We start from the raw sequence: 20,366 nt of genomic DNA on the forward strand, positions 1-20,366 counted from the left end.
ATTTCAATTTTTTTTAATAGAAAACATTACATATTTAAAACAATATTTTATTTTTTTATAAAATGCTTTTTTATAAAATATTAGTATGTTACTGTTAATACTTTTTTTTCTTTAAAATTTATTTAGGATAGTTTGAGAAAAAAAAATGCATTATTCTATGCGAATAAAATTAACAAGTTGATTCCATTGATTTCCCAATTGCTTGCGACATTAATGTTACAAATTTACATGCAAAATTTTATAATTTCTATGAGACATATATTATGTAAAAAAATAGTTCTTTTAAAATTCTTATTTTTCTTTTAAAATATCGTGATTATCTATTTAAAGAGTGAAGGCTGAGAAATGAGCATTGATTGTTTATCTATCGAAATCGTCGACTTACGGTCAAGCAGACATTCGTAAAGGAAAATTGCGTGGGTCCAGCCTACTCTGCCAACTACGGAGCCTTGGACCGTTTCATGTGTAGGCCGCAAGTACAATCTGACTTTGGCTTGGTAGGCTTCGTTTCGATCAGTGATCGAGCACGATTAAACACGACAAGATCGTCCACAATTCCTCGTGATTCGCGCAAAATTTAAGGCTCAATTTATCGCGTCTCTCTCTATCTGCTATTAAAGTTATCGGGCCAGGATGCGGCGGAGATTCGTCTCCGTCTTGCCATTTGTGGTGAGTCTCGTCTTGCTGTTTTCGATAATAAAAACAATGCAATTAATGTCTAAGATTCATGCTCATAAGTACTTTATTATCAGGATAATAAAATGTTTAATTATTAATGTTGAATAAAAACGTCAATTTAGAAATATTATCCAAAGTTCTTTCGCCTACGTAATGGCGATGATGATCCGATAACATGAATGAAATTAGAGATAAAATGAGGAAACGCCTTGCATAGAAACCCAAGGGTGTCAGATGGCGGATACGCGCAATGTCAGACGGTATCGTTCATACGCATCGGGATTACGAGTATATGATTTTATCAATTTCCTGCCATAAGACTGTGCATATGTCGTGAGAATTTTATTTCGACGTTCCTCTGTGCGAATTGTTGCATCGCGTGCAGAATGCAAAACTGTGTGCGCTCTATTTCGCTCTACTCCCGCAAGTTTCGCGTGAGCAAAGCACGCAATTTTAATTGCTGAACAATAATTCATATATCAATTATTTTTATTACATAATACTTGATCATTTTGATGTAAACATATAATAATTGAAATCTATTTAATTAAAAAAAAATTAATATGTTCTTATAAACGTTGTTTAACAAAATAAAATATTTTTAGGTATTAAATTAAAAAATATAAATATATTTATAAATTTATAATTTATTAATATAGTTTATAAATAATCTTTATCTATAAAAAATATTGAATACATGATGTTTTCAATAATGCTCAATCTCGTTTCTAATTTACCTTTTAAATATTAATAAATAAAAATTATTATTTTTAAATGGCGCACAGTTTTATTACAGAGAGATAATCGCGAAAGCCATTTGCATACCTATGCGTGTGGTACTAATTTTGAGCTGTCAACAATCTCGAAATTTCTCTATCAAAAATGACTATCACATATGCACACGCATAAGCCGACGCCTATCTAATCATCTCTGCTCTCGGCTTGGCTCGTAAAAGTGAAAGCACCGCGTCGTAAGCGCGGCAAGCGAAGGAGAAAATATACAGTAGATTCACTCGACTGTCAGATCAAAGATAGAACGCGAGCCCGAATCAGGTTTGCGTGCATGGTAGAGTGATCTCAATATCGATGAGCATAACTTTTTTTTTTTTAATAAAAGTCGGAATTTAATCGACTCTGAATATATTGGCAATTGGTAAGAAAGTTTACGGATTTTCTTTAATTAATTTAAAATTAATCTTTCTTTAATTTTTTTTTACAGTTTCTTGACTTTTATCGTTAGTACTTTGATAATTAGTACTTTGATAATTAAAATATAAAAATTTTATTAAAGACTAATCCTTAGAATTGGAAAAATAAGATTTTGTTTTCAGTGATATAAGTAGATGATAAAAATATGTTTTTCTTTCAATTTAGCAAGAAAATTTTGATATTTAAAAATATAGAAGATATAAACGTAAAAATTTGACGACAAAAAATTTAATAACGTTTCTTCGTTAAGAGAGCAAATCTAAATTCTAAATTCTAAATTCTAAATTCTACATTTGTCAAAAGAAGCATCTCTCTCTAAAATACTTTTTTTAATTACTTTTTTATTTGTCTGGTAAAAAAAACAAGAAAATATTCTGATCAAAAAGCCGTTCGCTCTTTTCAAGCCTTTGTTCCGAAGGGACGCGAATGGGGCACACTCCCACACGTCTCGGACAATCGCGAGAGCGATCTTGTCGCGCGCTTTTAGCGGCTCTATCCTGGCAACAAGACGTTTTAAAAAGTAGCAGGCGGATAGGACTTGCGGGGTTTCGATTGGTAATGAAAGAGAGAAATGTGCCCGATGACGTTCCTTTCTTGACATTCTTTTTATAATCGATTGTGGATTATAAAAGCTGTAGATTAATTATTTTAACAGCCTTTCTATTATAATCCTTTTCTCATATTTCGATTTTTTTCGTTATTTTGTAATATTATGTAATAAAAACGTATGACAGCAGATTTATAAAAAAATCGATGCAATATTTCACTAACGTAACAATTATTTCTTCTAGCGTTTATATATTTTATGTCTTCCCATCCCACACAATTTTTATATAATATATTGTAGTTTTCTCGATGTGTTGTCTCGGGATATCTTACGCACACACACACACATACGCACTTTTTGGTTTCTCTTATGATGTTTACGAAATGATAAACATAACGTAAGCTATATCGAAAGTGTTACGCGTCGCGTATAGAGCATCAGATGCTATTTATTTACGTCGTTTGCATCTTTAACGTGGCAACGCGATACCATTCACTAACGATAGGAAACGATAGGTAACTATAGGAAACAGAGTATCCGCGGCAGAACCGGATTTCACATCATATTAGAAATCATTTATTCGAATCACGGTGAGATTTTCGAAGAGATAATTTCGCAGAACATTTTATTTACTTTATTTATAACTCTATCGCGCGACTTCCTTGCTTGTCTCGATAACATCTCTATGTCTCTTCGGCAAAAACGCTTGATGACTGTTTTTACAAGCTCTACGCTTTCTCGCGATCAAAATCCGTTTGATATTTATTAACTCAAAAGCATGACGTTTGAAGAGGATTTATAGAGATTTGTTGTACGTGTAGAAGTAAGACATTTTATTACAATTTTTTTCTATATTCCATTTCAAAAATTTTTATAATAATAAAAATTTAACACATAATTAATTTATATATCCACTCTTAAAAAAGACATGTTAAATCGATACTCGCAAGTATTGTTGCTTTTTTTCCTCAATGTTGATTGATTATTTCAATATTACGCTGTACATTACTTTATATTAATAAAAATCTGTCATGGCTGCATAATATTTGACAATTCAAATATTATGCAGCCATGACAGATTTTATTAATATAAAGTAATGTATATATATATATATATATATATATATATATATATAATTTTGATTTAATAGATTTTGAAAAAACAGATAATACATATTAGTTATACATATTATTATATTACATGTAACTAATTTTATAATAGTTATATGTATTTTATAATAGATGCGTGCCCTGACCGCGTGCCCTAACCGCGTGTCCTATTCGCGTGTCTTACTCGCGTGCCCTACTCGAGTGCCCTAATAGAATGCCCTAATATAATGCACCGTAGGCTGCTTCCGTTGGGCCAGTTGGACTTACCTATCGTTGATCCTGGCCATATTAAATTAACTCTGGCTACGTCTAGCCAGAGATGTAGCCTCGACCCCCTATTAGAAGTCAATGAAGGAAAAAATTCCTTCTGTTGCCGGCTAATTATTGTCGCCGGGTACATAATTTTATGCTCATTTATGGCATAACAGTTTGTCATGCATTGTTTCAATAAATTACAAAATTTGATATATGAATAATTTGACTGAAAGTCAAATTATTCAAATTATATGACACATAAATGTTTTATTAATTTATTTTTATATGAATTACATATTATTATAAATATTGTATATTATTATAAGATTAAATAAGATTATTACTTTAAACAATGATTAAATGTGATTGATAACTTGGCATTAGATTGACTAAAATAAAATTATATTAAAACGATGCGTGACAAACTGTCTAAGCTTTTATTGCTATGATAATAAAGATGGATGGGCTATGAAAAATTATAACAAAATTGGCGCATCATCACAATAATTATCAATATTTCATATAAGAAATAAAGTTATTAGCGCCTTCTACATTAAATAAATTAAATAAAATTTCTATTGAGAAAAATATTTTATATTTTTTCAATTTTTGTTTTAATTTATATTTTAAATTATATTTCTAATGTGTTTTATATATTAAAAAATCTATTAAAAGTTATTTGATTGCATTTATTATATAGCCCATCCATTTCGAGGCAACGGATTTATTTACAATCTACAATCTACATTTACATCTACAGATCTACGGATCCGTCACCTCAAAGTAAATTAAAATTTATCACTCACCGGCACTGATGCGCAACAGCGGAGATTTGGTCTTGAGGCTACGTTGTCTGTAACACACAAATATAAAATTCAAATTATAGTAACGTTTAAAATAATTAATATTTCAAAAAATTATTATTGTACGCATCGAATTTTATATCCGATAATAATAAGAAGGTATATAAATATGAAATAATTTTATAAATTTTAAAAAAGAAAACTATTTTTTTTAAATAAAAACTTTTATAGTATGAGTATCTCTTGTTTAAACTATTCAAACAATCGAATCGAATTAATGTACGGGATTTATAATAATTAATGTGAAAATAATAATGCTCACCCTTGGGTTGCTCCGCCGGTGCAGGATGCCTCTCCTAGGCCTCCTCCTCCTCTCAGGTTGATTCACACGCGTGATACTTTAAACGGCACTCCCGCACTTTCGACATGATCGAACCCCGTTTTACACGAAAATTGTACTTCGAGTCGACAAGTATTACTTCATTGCTCGAGCGTTACTGTACGAATGATAACAAGGCTACGTTAACAATAGCGCGCTAATGTTTATATCGCCGAATACAATGTTATTGGTTTCGCGGCCGAAAATATGTTGCGTACTATGACGTGTATACGGTGTCGAATATTAAATAATACAAGTATTTTAATTTATAGATTAATTATTTAAAAAACGATTTATATATCATGGAGCTTATTATTATGTTAATCTTTATTCGAATCTGCGATTTGACTATTTTATTATTACGTTCTCAAGCCGAATAATATTTAAATTATCAAAAAATCGAATAACGATAAAGTATGAAATATAATTAAAAATCAAGTATTTTTAAAGAAATAATTATTGTTTATAAAGAGAGAAAGAGAGAGAAAGATCGCGATAAAACAATAATTTACAATTTTGATTCTAATCATTTCTATTCTTGATTAAAACGTCACGCAAAATACGCGCTTCTGAATTTATCCATTATGATATAATTACGTATTATTCAAAATTTAAAGTGTATGAAAGATAATTATTTATGATATCAAATTATTTCCCGATACTTGTCGCGATCGCGTTGAGTAAAGAAATTTTGTGGAGCGTTTCGCGTTCCTTACTGTTCGAGTGTCGCCGTGAGAATAATAAAGCCCTAAGCCATAACACTAGCGCGCTAATGTTTACATCGTCAAGGCCGTATACTATGTTATGTTTTGATTATTCGTTGCCGAAATATTTTCCGCACTATGACGTACAAGTCACTATAACAAACGGAATATTAAATTATACATGTATTTTAAATTATAAATCAATTATTAAATTATCAATTAATATATTACGGAGTTTATTAAATCGATACTGGCAATATTGTTACCTCTTTTTTGCGATGCTAATTGGTTATCTCGACGATGCATTGAACATTACTTTTATATCAATAAAAGCGCGTCATAACTGAGCGATACATTTGATAGTTTAAATATTAATATTGGATGTGTAATTTTTATTTAATTTATTTTGAAAAAGTGGAAAACTAGAATTAATATATAAGTAATTATATACACATACACATAAAATAAATTGCGCGCGCGTAGAGCGCGTTTATAATATATTAGTCTATTAAAAAATAAAAATCCATTTTTTTATGAACATATAAATAAATAAACTAATAAATATTTGAAATAAATTTGTTAAATTGTTCTTTGTGCCTATTGTAAAATAGATAGAGAATATGAATTCTGCTATCTTTAATCCTATGCACGTCATTTATGCAAAAAGGAAATTCACGTGACGACGCATACATGTAGTCACCACTTGTATTTGAATTGACGCGAGATTACAGACAATGCAATTTTTAACGCAAATGACAAATTCTTCCGGTGACTAAAACGAATGTCAGGTTGGCGGCGTTTGTTTCGTCAGATGATTACGGGTAATACGAATCATGATTACGGAACGATGATTGCCTGACCCAAAGATGACGTAAATATGCGAGATGACATAAAGCTACAACGTTGCTTCCTGCTACTGTCGAGGTCCTGGGAACGCTATCGAGAATGTGTTCAATCTAATGCACACACACACACACACACACATCTAATTTTTTTCTAATTTGTCGAAAGAATGTAAAAAATATGCAGATAATAATTAATAAATGAGAAATATATGTAAAGTTTTCTCCATTGATTGGAATATCCTGAATGATATCCTTGAATTGTAATTGGTATAATTACGTTTGATTATACATATTTCCCTGGAAAAATATTATTATAAATGATAAAATATAGAAAAAATATATTACAATTATCTTAATATTATTGTTTAAATATACAATAAATTTTTTAAAAGATAGATAAAAAAAATATTGTATTATTAAGAATAAAATTTATAATTAATTTTATAAATTTTATATTTTTATATATATCAAAATAAATATAAAAAATAATTCTAGATTAATAATTTTTTCTTATCCATCTCTCAAAATCATTACACATGTCAATCATAGCAGAGTTAAGTAACGATTATGCATCAGAATTTATGACGGTTTTCCATCTTAATAGGAATTTAATCTTACGAGACCTCGATCTTTCTCATCGCTCGAAGACAATTATAAATCTCACATGCATCATGCAATTTTCCCGTTGTTCACAATTTCCTCAATATATTACTTTAAGATTGCGTGCTATTTGTGATTGGCGACTGTTCAAACGATTGTCAGTCATGCAAAACAAATTAAAAATGCAAGACTTATAATTAAACCCAGAATAGAATTTTCCTCAATGATACAATGTCAGCAATTAAAAGATGTCTAAAATAAAATATATTATTCGTCGAGATGATTCCCGATGACGCTAAAATATTTTCTATTATATCTTTCAGTCTCTTTTTTTCAATTTTTAATCAGCAGTCTTGAACCTGCTATATAGCTAAAGCATAAATAAATATAATAAAATAATATTTTAATTATTTAAAAATTGGAGATCTAATTTTAAGGGAGCTAATTATCATATAAGACGCTAAATCGTAGAAATAAAGCGGAAGATCTTTTGATCTTATATGGACCGAACCACTACTCCCCTTTACGTCATCCGAAAGGATCGCGGAATCACGTGCAACGATTACGCATGCTCCAAGTTAATAATTCCAGACCTGTCTTGGAAGCACGCATCATACAACGCGAATGTAGAGTACTCGATGGTGGGCGAGCGCGGTCTCGGTCGCCGGGAAAAACGGTCTCCTTACGGAGGGGGATGGAGCGCGAGGGAAGGAGCGTAGGTCCGTCGTATAGAGGATCTGAAAATGCGAGAGACACCGCCGGTTCTTCAGTCACAATATCGCTTCCATCCGGTCCGTTTCGACGACATCGACGAGATCGATGACTCGTCGACGCTGCCTTCTTCCGCCTCTCTTTCCGTAGACATCCGGTCCGCGAAAGTGGGTGCTTTTCTCTTTCCCTTCTCTCATTTTCGATGTTCGTGAATTTTTAAAGCTCGCCGCGTCACGTGCTTCTCTTTTCTTTTCGCGGAGAAAGAAATTTAATCTCTCTTTATTGATATATTTCTCTACAATTAAAAAGAGATACCTGTCTATGGATTTTAGATTTCAATTATCTGATCGAGAAATTTCTTCATGCTATCGATTGGATCGCTAGAGATCGTAATGTATGTTAACGGACGACTTTTGCGTAAGAAATAAAAGAACCTATTGGTTCCAGCGAAATCGCAGCGTGATTACTGCAAGACGATAAAAAGGAAACCCGAGGAAATTGCAAGGTTGCAATCGGCGTGATCATGATTTTACGAACCTGTCTTTGCCTCAATCTCTTGACGGTAGGATTCACACATTTGTTATGTATAAATAAATCTGCATTTATAATATACACACACTATATATATATATATATATATATATATATATATATATATATATAATTATTATTAATTAAATATTTGCCAAATAAAATTAATGTTTTATATTCAATAACATTAACTTTACTTAATATTTAACTATAATAATTTAAACGGCAAATATTTTACTATAATAATAATTAATTTGATGTTATAGAACAAATTATTGTATACATTTGTTAAATTTCGTGCTTGCTTATATTTATAATAAACCAATAATACGTAATGGTGAATTAAATCGGCGATTCATAAAGATAAATTTGATATTGACATTTAATCTGGTAGAGATATTTCTGAAGTCCGGTTACTGATCTCTTCATAGATCTGCATGTTACGGACATTTTTTTACGGACATAATTCGCATTGACATTGAAATCTACATTGACGCTATTCCAGAATCCTTAACCGAGTAAAACATCGGTCGCGAACTGGTGATTATACGTGGTTTCTTAAATCATTTAGAAGTAACTCGCAAATGAATCATCTAAAGAGAGATTATGTAATCTCGCTATTTTCAAGATTGTTTCAAAAAGTTAAACTTTGTAAAGTCATATTATTGATAAAGTATCGTACTAATTTTGCATGGGAAAACTGAGAAAGATTCGATTATCGTATAATTACAAATTTAATTTTAATTTAATTGTGCATGTACAATGCTGATCAAATCATTTTCTATAAAATTGTTGTAAAAAGTATATTAATACAAATCTCTCTTTTCTTCTATTTATTTTATTATTATTAAGAAAGCAATAGAATTAGAGCAGCTTATGTGTTTCCACGATTTTGAAGAATTTAAATACACTAATATTTTAAATAAAACTTTTCTAGCACAGCCTTATAAATTATAAATATTGTTTGATTCTATGTTTTAAATTTAATAATAATATTGTAGTTTTAGAACGCGCGATAAAAATTGAAAGTGTTTATGTTCTTACATTGTCAAGAGAACGTACGATACTTTGCATATATTTAACGATGACGGTTCGAGCTCATTTGCGTAAGCACTCTTGTCGGTTTACCGCCGATTGTTCCGCACACTCATCGAGTGCAATTTATCACGCGTATATTCACATCTTCGCGCGAAATATACGCCCGATCAAAACTGACACCTGCGATTTGTGGAACACGTTCATGAAAGTCGACGTCGAGCGTTCGTGAAAGAGGTACCCGGCTCTATTCTTATTCCGAGAGAGTTCGATGCACGAGCTCATATACCGTGAAGATCGCGTGAATAGAAGTGTAACAGAAGAGGACGTTCTCTCCTCTGGTCGGATGGTACGCAAATAAAAATTGCATGCATGACAAACAATGCAGTTTAGACTGAAGTCAATCAGTGAGATCATTCCATTTTCGATACTTATTTGATGTATTAAATTATAGTTTTGTCACAATTAGTTTTGTCATATTTTTGTGCTAATTTTTAACATATTTATTTAACATGAGAAATACATTTTAAATATTCATATACTATAAAAATCAAAATATTGATTGCTAAATGTGAAGTTAGATATTATATAGACTGTTAATGCCAACTTACTTTCAAGAAATAAGAGCTATTGAATTTTCTGAGAATAAAAATAATGACAACTACTTTCCAAACCAACAAATAAAAATAACTTTTTCTTAGAATTTTCATTGAATAGATATTAATGAAAAGGCTGTGAGAAAAGATTTTAGATATTAGTAATTAGCTTATTAAAGAAATCTCTTCTGATTTAATTAAGCATAATATTAGCACAGCAATCTTAAAAAATTTATTCTATCATATTTTCTTTTTAATGTTAATTATGAATTATTTTATCGCGGCTTGGTTTTTCGAATATCATATAATCTAATTAATAAAAATATTATAATTATCAAAAATAATTTAATATTATTATTTAAATAATTTAATTGTAAAATATTTTTTTTTAAATCACACAAAACTTGGAATTTATCATTTTTATTTTATCTATTATTTATATAATAAATGTAATCTAAATAAATGTAATTTAATAAAGAATAATAAAAAAATATTTAAATATAATTAAAATTGGAAGTTCATTCTAATTTTAAATATTAAAAAGAGAGAGAGAGAGACACTATCACTTGGGTATTCAAGTCTTTGTTTAAAATATATTACTGACAACATATATGTGTTATAAATGAGTTATAAAATTGAGTTACAAAATGAGTTATAAAATCATTGCTAAATTGAGAACAATGTATGAGATGTTTGCGCTTGAAAAGAGTTAGGATTGCTCATCGATCCTTGTACCGTAAATATCAAAAGCACGCGAAGGTAATTAATATCGCGCACTCCGAATATTAATTAGCGCGCGCGTTTGCTCGAAGGTCGCGAAGCGCGTTCATGAAACACCGACGCTCCTCGAATGCCAAGTAAGATTGCAAACAAGATCGCGCATACCACGCGACATAATCTACGATTACGACCTGTAATATTACGATTGTATGCGATGCAGTTGGATCGCGGCAAGATGCCACCAACGATGATGCTGCATACCATGAGCGCGAAAAATGCTTTTGAGATTACAAAAGCTTCTTACAATGTGCTACAAAGCGCATTACAAGTAAATGAATAAAACTTCAACGATATTAAATATATGAAAGATATTTAAATAAATGACAATAAAAAGTAAATATAAATTAACTTGTAAAATCCTATTTAGAGATTAAAAAGATAGCTTTTCTAACAAAGCATAACACAGTGGAACAAATAATAGTTAAAAAATAAAATATAAACATAATTTTCAAATTATTAGATTTTCTGATTATTAGCGTTACTCGACTTTATTTTATTTCTTAAAATATTTATTTATTTAATTAAAATAATTTTTTAAATATACATATATTTTGCTTATACTGCTATAAGATCAACAGCAGTGTGTATTAAGCTTGTAAAATATATACGATAATTTAGGCGATAAAATAATGTCAATGCCAGCTTAATTATCTCAGACAACTCAAAAAAGCGATCAACCGAGAATCTCGTTCCATCTTTAATTAATTATCTGCGCAATTAGAATAATCATTTTCTTTTTTGAGTATACTAATAAATTTATTGTCGCTTATCAATGTCGCCAATTTCCCGGGCGCAGCTTAATTATAATGCCAGATGATATCACGTGATGAGGCACGTGGGAATCGTGGGGGAGCGTAAAGTGTTTTTAATGAGTAAGGAGATCGCGCGCGCGAGAGGATGGAGAACGGCGGCGGAAGCGAGCGAAAGGAGCCGCGGCAAGCTCCTGTGCAGAAGTGAAATCACCGTGACCGGGCCGGGACAATGGACAATGATAATTTAGCGGGTTAATCGCGCGGCTTGGACGGCCTCGTGCGGAATCATTGGCCGAAACGGTGGCTTTCTTTCGAGAAGATGGAAATTGATGCGCGGCGCGGTTAAAACTAGCTAACGCTAGACGTCCAGAAGTTCTCGCGAATCGCGCCCTATTATGACGACGCGAATGAAATTCGTGCCACTATGTTGAGTCCTTGATACATAACGCAATTTATTTCCCGTCTCGATTGTTTATAGTCCCGGCCTGGGATCGCGGAATTATCCGTAGAATAACTCTTTCACTGGCTCGAGAAGATCGTTGTGCGTTCTCTCGTCTTGAGATACTATTATAATACTTTCTCATGCTGAGCCTCTTTGTGCATCTAAAAAGAAAAAAGAGAAAGAGAGAGAAAAAATCAGTTAAATTTCAGTTAACTTTAATTAATGTTTAGAGAATGACTGGCTTTAATCTTTAGCAAAAAAAGTTTTCTACTAACGCTAATGAATAACACGTTAATGCGCGTTTATAAATTAACACATGTATTTTATATGTTATTGTCTTTTTTGCAAAAAAAATAAACGAATATCTTTCACTGACTTTGATAATACGTATTGATTCCGCACTGTGATATCATTGGAAAGAAGAACAGTTCCGCTCGAATGAAAATTAATACTTTCTTGCGATCCGCGCGTATCTGCTTCTTGCGAGCACTATAATTTTGACGAAGATGGAAGTAGGAAAGCGTCCCCACATAATTTCTTTCAAGACCAAAGTAAAGTAAATTGCAAATTCCGGAAAAGGAAAGGTTCACCCTACAATGCGTAAAAGCTATATAGGTAAATTACGTCATGAGAGGTTTGCAAAAATTCTATCTCTGATAATCTTTTTTTTTTTTTTTTGTTAAACTGCAGATTATATCTATATCGGTCATATAAAACAAAGATCTTTATCTTTTATCTTATTACTCAATCTTTTGAATTTCACAGAATGGAATGCAGAATTAATGTCGAACTAATGGAATCGATAAAATCTGCCGACACAAAGTATCTTTCGAAGAAATTACGTCTATAAATAAAATATTAAGACAATAAATTTTATATAGATCGAAGATGCTTAGCCATAAGGTTTTATCAGAACCTTACGTACGCAAAAACAAAAACGTGATTCTCCCAACACGTTTCAGGGATGTCGACCTAACATTGAGTCTGACTCCTACAACAATTATCATTTTTCAAGTTAAAGTGCCTCGCAGCAATAACACCGTGAACCAGTTTCAAGGATGCCAAAGTAATCTCGAGCGCGAATCCTTCCCAGCAAAGAGATGCAGTAACATGATGGGTATTAAGTGCACGTGTGATACATGGGAAGGTTCAAGGCCAATTGTGGCGTACCTTGACACTCTACACCATGTCCCATAAAATAGAATTACGTTCGCAAAAGAATCTATGAAAGCGATTGTCGATTAAGAGAAATTTAATTTTATTTTATTCCAGCATGTATCGCAAATATTATTTTACTTACTTAATATTTTACTTTACTCAATATTTTATTTTTATTTAAAAATTAAAATTTAAAAACTAAAATTATTTTACTTAATATTTTATTTTAAAAATTAAAATTATTTTGATTGCATTGATTAAAATTTTTTTTTTTTTAATTTAATAGAAAAAGAAACATCGTTCTTAAAAAAAATTGTCTACAGATATCTCGAGAGAGAGGTCCATTTTTTTATTTTTCTAATTTGCAAATATTTCTGCTATTCTTCATTTCTCTAAAAATATAGTTACGTATATATTCCATGGAGAGAGAATACCCCTTGATGCGTAATATATTTATTCGCCGACCCTATGCTCAGTCGACCCGGCATCTCTTAATATGGACCGACGAGAGGTGGACCTCGCGGTCTTGGTCAATCCCACGCAAAATCCGCGATAGAAGGGATAAGTATCTCTTACGTCTTACGCGACCGCTGTGCTTGCGCGCAATATTCTTCGCTATGAAAGATATTACGATATAGAAGGCATTGCATTCTCCGCGTAGTCGGAATTATTATGGTACACTCTGTAACGTATACTTTCTGGCTAAAGGCGCGGCGAATAGGTTCAGGTCCAAGATACGCTGCGTAAAATGAGGATTCGTTACGTTTCGGCTTTTTACCAACTTTCTATTTTATTTTCGAAACAAGAAGGCGCGAATAATTATGAATCGTCTAGGGATTCGAGCTTTTTATGATGACGTGCAAGAACGAAACGTGATTTTAAACGTGGAAATTTTATTTTTGCACAAATCAAGACGCGATACTCGACACGTATTGTTTTAATTGTTATGTCGGTATGACATTGCAAAATTTACGTGATAAAAAAAGTTGTTTGTTGATCTTAATAATCATCGGGTATCATTGATTAATCTTTTTTTGCAATCAAAATTCATGACTCTTTGCTATACTTTTATAAAAAGAAAATTAGCTTCAAGGAGATCTCTTTTTATCGCATCTATATTTTCTTTTAAACGATCGTGAAAAACACAAAAAAGTTAACAACATGAATAGCAATTTCTAAAGTATACACGCGTGTATGCAATACGTATAAAAAATCCTTTCCTATAATAGCTGCGACTTAAATTTATAACAAGAATTCAGCTATCACATAAATAAACTTTTAATGGTTGCTTTTTTGCCATCGCAATGTGATATAAAATACAATGCTCATAAATGAGACGAGCAGCATGAGCTCGAAATGCCATCATGCGCTGCGAAAAATCTAACGAAGTAAAAAAAAAAAAACGCCTGACTATTCCGTGGTCATGCTTGAAACGAAACATTCATCGTCTGCAGGTCGTAACGCCGTAAATGGAGTGATTACGACCGACAAGCGAAAAGGAGTTTATGTTGCCGCGTCTACAAGCAACCGTGTAGATCGAAGAAGAAAGGGAGACGGGTCTCTCGTAGCCTGAGAAACGATGCTGAGTAATCGCGAGGAGATACCCTCACGTATAGCTGCTCGTGTCCCTTGCACAGTTTGTCGTCAGTTAACTAGAGATTCGCCTATACGTGCTTGTAAACCTTAGCCTTAAACAGCTTATTGATCACATTTGAACTTGTAATACTATCTGGTCATTAGCGCGTCTTATTTTTATTATTTACAATGTAGATAGATATCATCACGGTCATACGAATTTGTTGTAGTACTACGTAATTCTGTCACACATATTATTTAATTTTGTAAAAAAAAAAAGGGAATTAAATATTGTATACGTAAAACATAATAATTTTTTTTATATTTTATATATTTTTGAAATTACAAAAAATACACAAGTCTAAAAATAAATTAATTTTTTATGTATATATTTTTTAATCTGTAATAAATTTTTTCCTAACTTTTATTGTAATAAATATCGATCGATTCAATAGTTTTCATTCAAAACACATCGAGCGGATATCTTGAAATTCTAATAAATAAAACAGATGCTTATATTTTGCAATCAATAAGAATAACGAGGGGTTGACATAATACGGAAACGATTCAAGCAGATTTACGTTGCAGGTTTCAGCGCTGTGTTTGACAGCGGATGAGATCGAGGCCCAGAAGAGCGGCTGGAATCTAAATCCCAACACACAGTATCATATTCAGACCGATGAGGGTCCAGAAAGGTTTTTTCGCTTTCAAACATCGAACGGTCAGTACAGAAAAGAAAAGAGATTGGCTGACGGCACGGTGATCGGAACGGAAGGCTGGCTGGACCCTCTTGGATATTTACGATTAAAGGATTATATCGCGGATCATGAAGGATTCCGAATACTAAGGTAGATTTAACGAAAAATAAAATTAATAATGATTGCGTTTAGGGTGACGAGACTCATTTGAAATGTCAAATTTTTGTAGATCAAAGATGGTCTATGTGGGTAAGGATCGACCAATCCAGGACGCAATAGCGGAAACAAAGAAGATCCCGGCACAAACTGGAGTTTTGGCCAGACCCAGAAGACCACCCAATCCTTTCAGGTAAAGATTAATAAAAAAACTTTAATGAATTTTATTTAATATATTACAAGATAATTTATTATTTATTATTTATTACAAATAAATTAAAAATTGCAAATGAATATTTTTCAAAAATATAAATATAAAAATATATAATAAAAATAAAAATTATAAATAAATATTTTTCAAAAAATATAAAAATAAATATAAATTTATATTTTACAGACGACCAGATCCCAATGCCATTGTACCGTTATCCGGTAATGATATTACTTCCGGTTATCACACTCCGACTACCATCAGACCTCGACCGATTTATTCATCGACTTCAAGGAACAATTATTATTCGAATCGATCAGGTTACTCTTCTGGATCTGGATTTCAGAGCCTGAATACTTATCAGCGACCACAGACTACTTACTATCGCGGATCAGTCGCTCGACCACCGACTCAACTTCTCGAAGCTCCCTATGATTCCGCTATCGGTAGCTCTTCCAGCAGACCGAGCTATCATGCTCCAATTTCTCGAAGCGATTCCGCCGATTTCCCGCCATACGATGGCACTTATAGCACGGCAAACGGTTTCCAATATTACCTAAGAAGGCAATACCACGAGGAGGAACGAGAACCCGATGGCAACAACGTTGGTTCGTTCGGCTACATCGATCCATTCGGTATCAGACGGGTGATTTATTACAAAACGGATCCAGTTACTGGCGGATTCCTTCACAAGAAGAACAACCGATACGTTGGCTTCAATGCAACGCCGTACGATCCGCTTCCGCCCGATCTATCCAGGACACGCGTCTCGAGAGCCTCTTCGACGAGAGCTCCCTCATCGTAATAGTTCCCTCGTTGTTCATCGCTTTGCCACGACGTTTATCTCGAGAAGCTTATCACATCCGATTCCGCATCGACGCTGGATTTCACCAACGCTAGATGGCCTCGGTTCGACTCGATGATCTCGATGGCGAGACCGTTGGATTGAACCGCCCATTGTCGATGTTCTCTGAAGAAATTCTTATTGATCGTCGATTTTCCGGCCGCGATAGAACTGACGAATGTTGAAGGAAGAAAGGATGATAAATAGAGTCTCTTGAGCAGAAATAGAGACGCTCTATGTTTCATGGAAAAGAATAATGTTCCTCGACAGAGAATTCTTGTTCACCAACGTTGCTTATACAATATTTTTTCAAAGTGCCACGATCTTTTTTCTCATGTACGACTCCGTTGTGTCATTGTTGTCAACGGTTGCCAGTATTATCCGAAATAATATAGCGATACGAGGAATGCAAGGATCGATGGAATCAGGAGACGATCAAGATGCGGTGTGGAAAAAAGTTTAATGGAGAAGAAAATATATAAGATTATATAAAGAAGCGAGATATAAACACAAAGACATATCGAGAATCTCTCATCGCTTCCTGATTCATCGTTCTGCTATTGTTGCGTTATTATCGCGAGCAGATGATCGGATACCGCGAGGAGACGACGTTAGATGCCATGCTGGACTAGATTTAGTTTTCAGGGAAGCGCGGTGGGACTTCCTTGAAAGAAAGAAAAATCGTCTCGGACAATGTTCGCCAAGTTTTCCAGTTACGTCATCGATTTATACGAAGCGTGCGAAGATTCTCGGTCACTATTGTCTCGTGCATGCTTCGTACGAGTAAGCTTACATTTTCACACCAAAAGATACTTTAGAAAGTTTATTCTCATTCTTACAAGATCTTGTTAAACTGGTTTAACTTTTCATGGCAAGATTTTGAAGGGAAATCTTTTGTTCGAATTGATTGCCTTTGGGTGTAAACTCCCACATATTTCTGCGCAATCCTTATTTTTCTTTTATCTTTTTTTCTACTGTTGGCGAATATTGAACTACGATAGAAGAAGAGATTCCACCAAACGAATCAAAATAGAATAGGCCGGCACTTTGGCGTGAGCGGATCGTACGTTAATCCTACAACGCGTTATCCTTTTTTTTATATGTTAGGAATTTTACCATAGCAAAATATCAATTGCATAAATTTCAAGATAATCCACTCAATCATTTAAACTATTATTTAAATTATTTAAATTATTGAATTATATCTTAAAAAATTTTAATACTAAAAACTATATTTATACAAGCACATATATATTATCGAGCTTCGCGATAATAAATTACAAGATAATGCATTCGATTATTTAAATTATTATCAAATTAAATCTTTAAAATTATCTTAAAATTATCTTTTATCTTAAAAATTTTTAAAAACTATAGTCACACAAGCATATATTATCGCGCTTCGTAGGATTTAGGATATAGGATATTCTGCGCATTGTAGGATTAATCCAGCGCCGCAGATTCGGAAAAACCTTTGATAGCTTTGTATCTCCTACTCTGCTGACGCTAACGTAGTTTTCTTTCTACTTTAATACGTGCGTCCGAATATTTCTACGTATTAATTGATCTGCTGCCGTTTAAGGTATCCGCTCGTGCCAAACGACGAAAAAATCTTGTAGCATTAGTTAATCGTTAAGTTAAACTTTATTAAGTCGCGACAATGGTGCTGATTGTTAGCGGATACACCGTGCGCTTTCCGTTCTTTTATAGCGATGAGAACCGTGCCGTTCCGCTCTGTGCATGTAGTTAATTGCGATTTTCGGATTATAAAATCCCTCGCGAGCGACATTATCATCGACACATCTGTCTGGAGGTCAAGGAACACGATCCATGTGTAAGATATCGCTTTGTGCTTAACTTATTTCGTAATAAATGCGAGAGCGAATAATCGCTCGAACACAAAAATATGTGATATGAAATAATTTACGAAGATCAAGTAAATAAAAATCTATTTAACATGTGCAGGTATTATTTCGCAAAGAAAATTAAGAGATAAATAAAAAAGAAGCTGACAGTTTCAAGAATTCTCCATTATGTGCTATGAAGACTACGTTTGATGTGAAATTATAATACATGTCACATCAATTTTGAATACTATCGGCATTCGTAACAAATTTAACATTTTTAGTTACACTTGATCCATTTCCGACACATGCAACTTATTGTATTTTACTTAAAAATTGACAAAAATATTGTGTATGCTAATAAATTTCGTTAAGATTGCTAGAAATTGAATAAACTGATTTTATATTTAGAAAAATATCAATAATATCCTAGTTGAAATAGATAAAAAGTCCTCGATATCAGAATATCGCGAATGCCTGACTTTATTTTGATAACATATATTTTTTTTCCATCAAGTTATAGTACTACGTGTTACAAATATTTTCATCGATTTATTTAAAATTTCTTTTTAAAGGGAGATATTTAGTTTATATAAATCTATTTCTTCATAGAATTTTTTATAAAATTGACTTTATAAATCTATTTGTCATAATGTTTTTTAAATAAACACCGATAATTTTAATTATAATACTTATCTGGCTTCAAAAAGAAACGGTATTATTATCGTGCCTCGCGTTGTGAATATAAAAATATTTTATCACACGTACCACGCGTCACACAATGCAATCGCGGAGCGTGCACGCCGATCTCGCATGTCGCATAATTGTAATAACAGTGCAGCGTGTATCCAGAAGCATCGGCATCTGCTTATTCGATCATCATACTTCATTTAAAGTTTCTCCGGCCTTGACGCGCTACCTCGTTAAAAGTTTCACTGGCCTCGGAGTGTGCTCTCTTTTCTCTTCTCTCCGAGCACAAAGACTGACGCCTTCATAGATTGTGTGAACAACAAAACTAATAATAAAGATGCTTTGCTTTGTTAAATATATGCTCTTCTATTCCCTTTTTTCTTCCTATTTTCAAGCAGAAATCAACCGCGCATTTTTATGGATCGCTTATGCAACTTTTATACTACTGCGATTTCTTATTTCGCAGAAAATTTATTGAATGTCTCTGCATGTTTATGTAACTCGTAGAAATGTGAGACTGGCAGAGAGTCTATTTATTTATTCGAAGAACGATTATTTGACTTTTTTTGCCATCAAATATTGATTTCTGTTTTCTACTTTTGTTCCTAATTGCTACTGTATCTATAAGAGATAAATAGTTCTCAAAATTGCAATTTAATATTTTCGTAAATACATTTCTCTATAATAATCCGAAGATAAAAAGAAGGAATAATGTAAAATATTAAATAAATTGTATAACATATAAAAAACGAAATGCTATATATAAAGGATATCTTTACATAGTTAAAAAAAAGATGCTTGGAAAAAAAATTTTTTACATAATGATATCAAAAGGAAAATTAATATAAAACATTTGTCAAGATTTTAAGACTTTGCATATTAAAGAAACATAAGTGTTACATATAAAAGATATCAAAATAATAGCACTATAAATGAACGTACATACGATTAGATTAGGTCGTTGGTAAGAGTTACTCTCGTGACCTTCTTCATAGCAACATACGAGGAATGACAATTCCCAACATTTGAAGAGCACAATTGCAATGTTTCTATTATAGAGAGAGAGAGAGAGAGAGAGAGAGAGAGAGAGACAGAGAGAGAAAAAAAGAAGAGAGAAAAAGAGAGAAAGAAATGGAGATTAATCATTATTGATATGTCTCACATTGAGAAAGGATCGACATAATCAAGGTGGAAGGATGGAAAAACGAAGACG

At 32.5% G+C, this 20,366-nt stretch overlaps 1 protein-coding gene across 4 annotated transcripts; it reads left to right on the forward strand.

The window, feature by feature from the left end:
• Window positions 1-512: 512 nt before the first annotated feature.
• LOC126857355 (uncharacterized) lies at window positions 513-20,244 on the forward strand. Of its 4 annotated transcripts, none has more exons than XM_050606701.1 (5): window positions 7,828-8,008; window positions 8,174-8,403; window positions 15,299-15,558; window positions 15,638-15,757; window positions 15,962-20,244. In XM_050606701.1, the coding sequence occupies exons 2-5, from the start codon at window positions 8,365-8,367 to the stop codon at window positions 16,578-16,580; spliced, it is 1,038 nt and encodes a 345-aa protein (XP_050462658.1). In that variant the 5' UTR covers window positions 7,828-8,008; window positions 8,174-8,364; the 3' UTR covers window positions 16,581-20,244. The 4 variants fall into 4 exon arrangements, with proteins under 4 accessions (XP_050462659.1, XP_050462658.1, XP_050462656.1 ...); XM_050606700.1 differs by having other exon boundaries at window positions 7,829-8,008; window positions 8,289-8,403; XM_050606702.1 differs by lacking the exons at window positions 7,828-8,008; window positions 8,174-8,403 and adding an exon at window positions 513-669.
• The last annotated feature ends 122 nt before the right edge of the window (window positions 20,245-20,366 follow it).

This window comes from Cataglyphis hispanica, chromosome 21, assembly GCF_021464435.1.
Source record: "Cataglyphis hispanica isolate Lineage 1 chromosome 21, ULB_Chis1_1.0, whole genome shotgun sequence".
In the NCBI taxonomy this organism is placed as follows: Eukaryota; Metazoa; Arthropoda; class Insecta; order Hymenoptera; family Formicidae; genus Cataglyphis; species Cataglyphis hispanica.

Coding starts and splice junctions, on each gene's coding strand:
- LOC126857355 (XM_050606699.1), top strand. CDS start 8,365: ATGATTTTACGAACCTGTCTTTGCCTCAATCTCTTGACG. Junction 8,404..15,298: donor TTTGCCTCAATCTCTTGACG/GTAGGATTCACA, acceptor TTTACGTTGCAG/GTTTCAGCGCTGTGTTTGAC. Junction 15,758..15,961: donor AGACCACCCAATCCTTTCAG/GTAAAGATTAAT, acceptor TATATTTTACAG/ACGACCAGATCCCAATGCCA.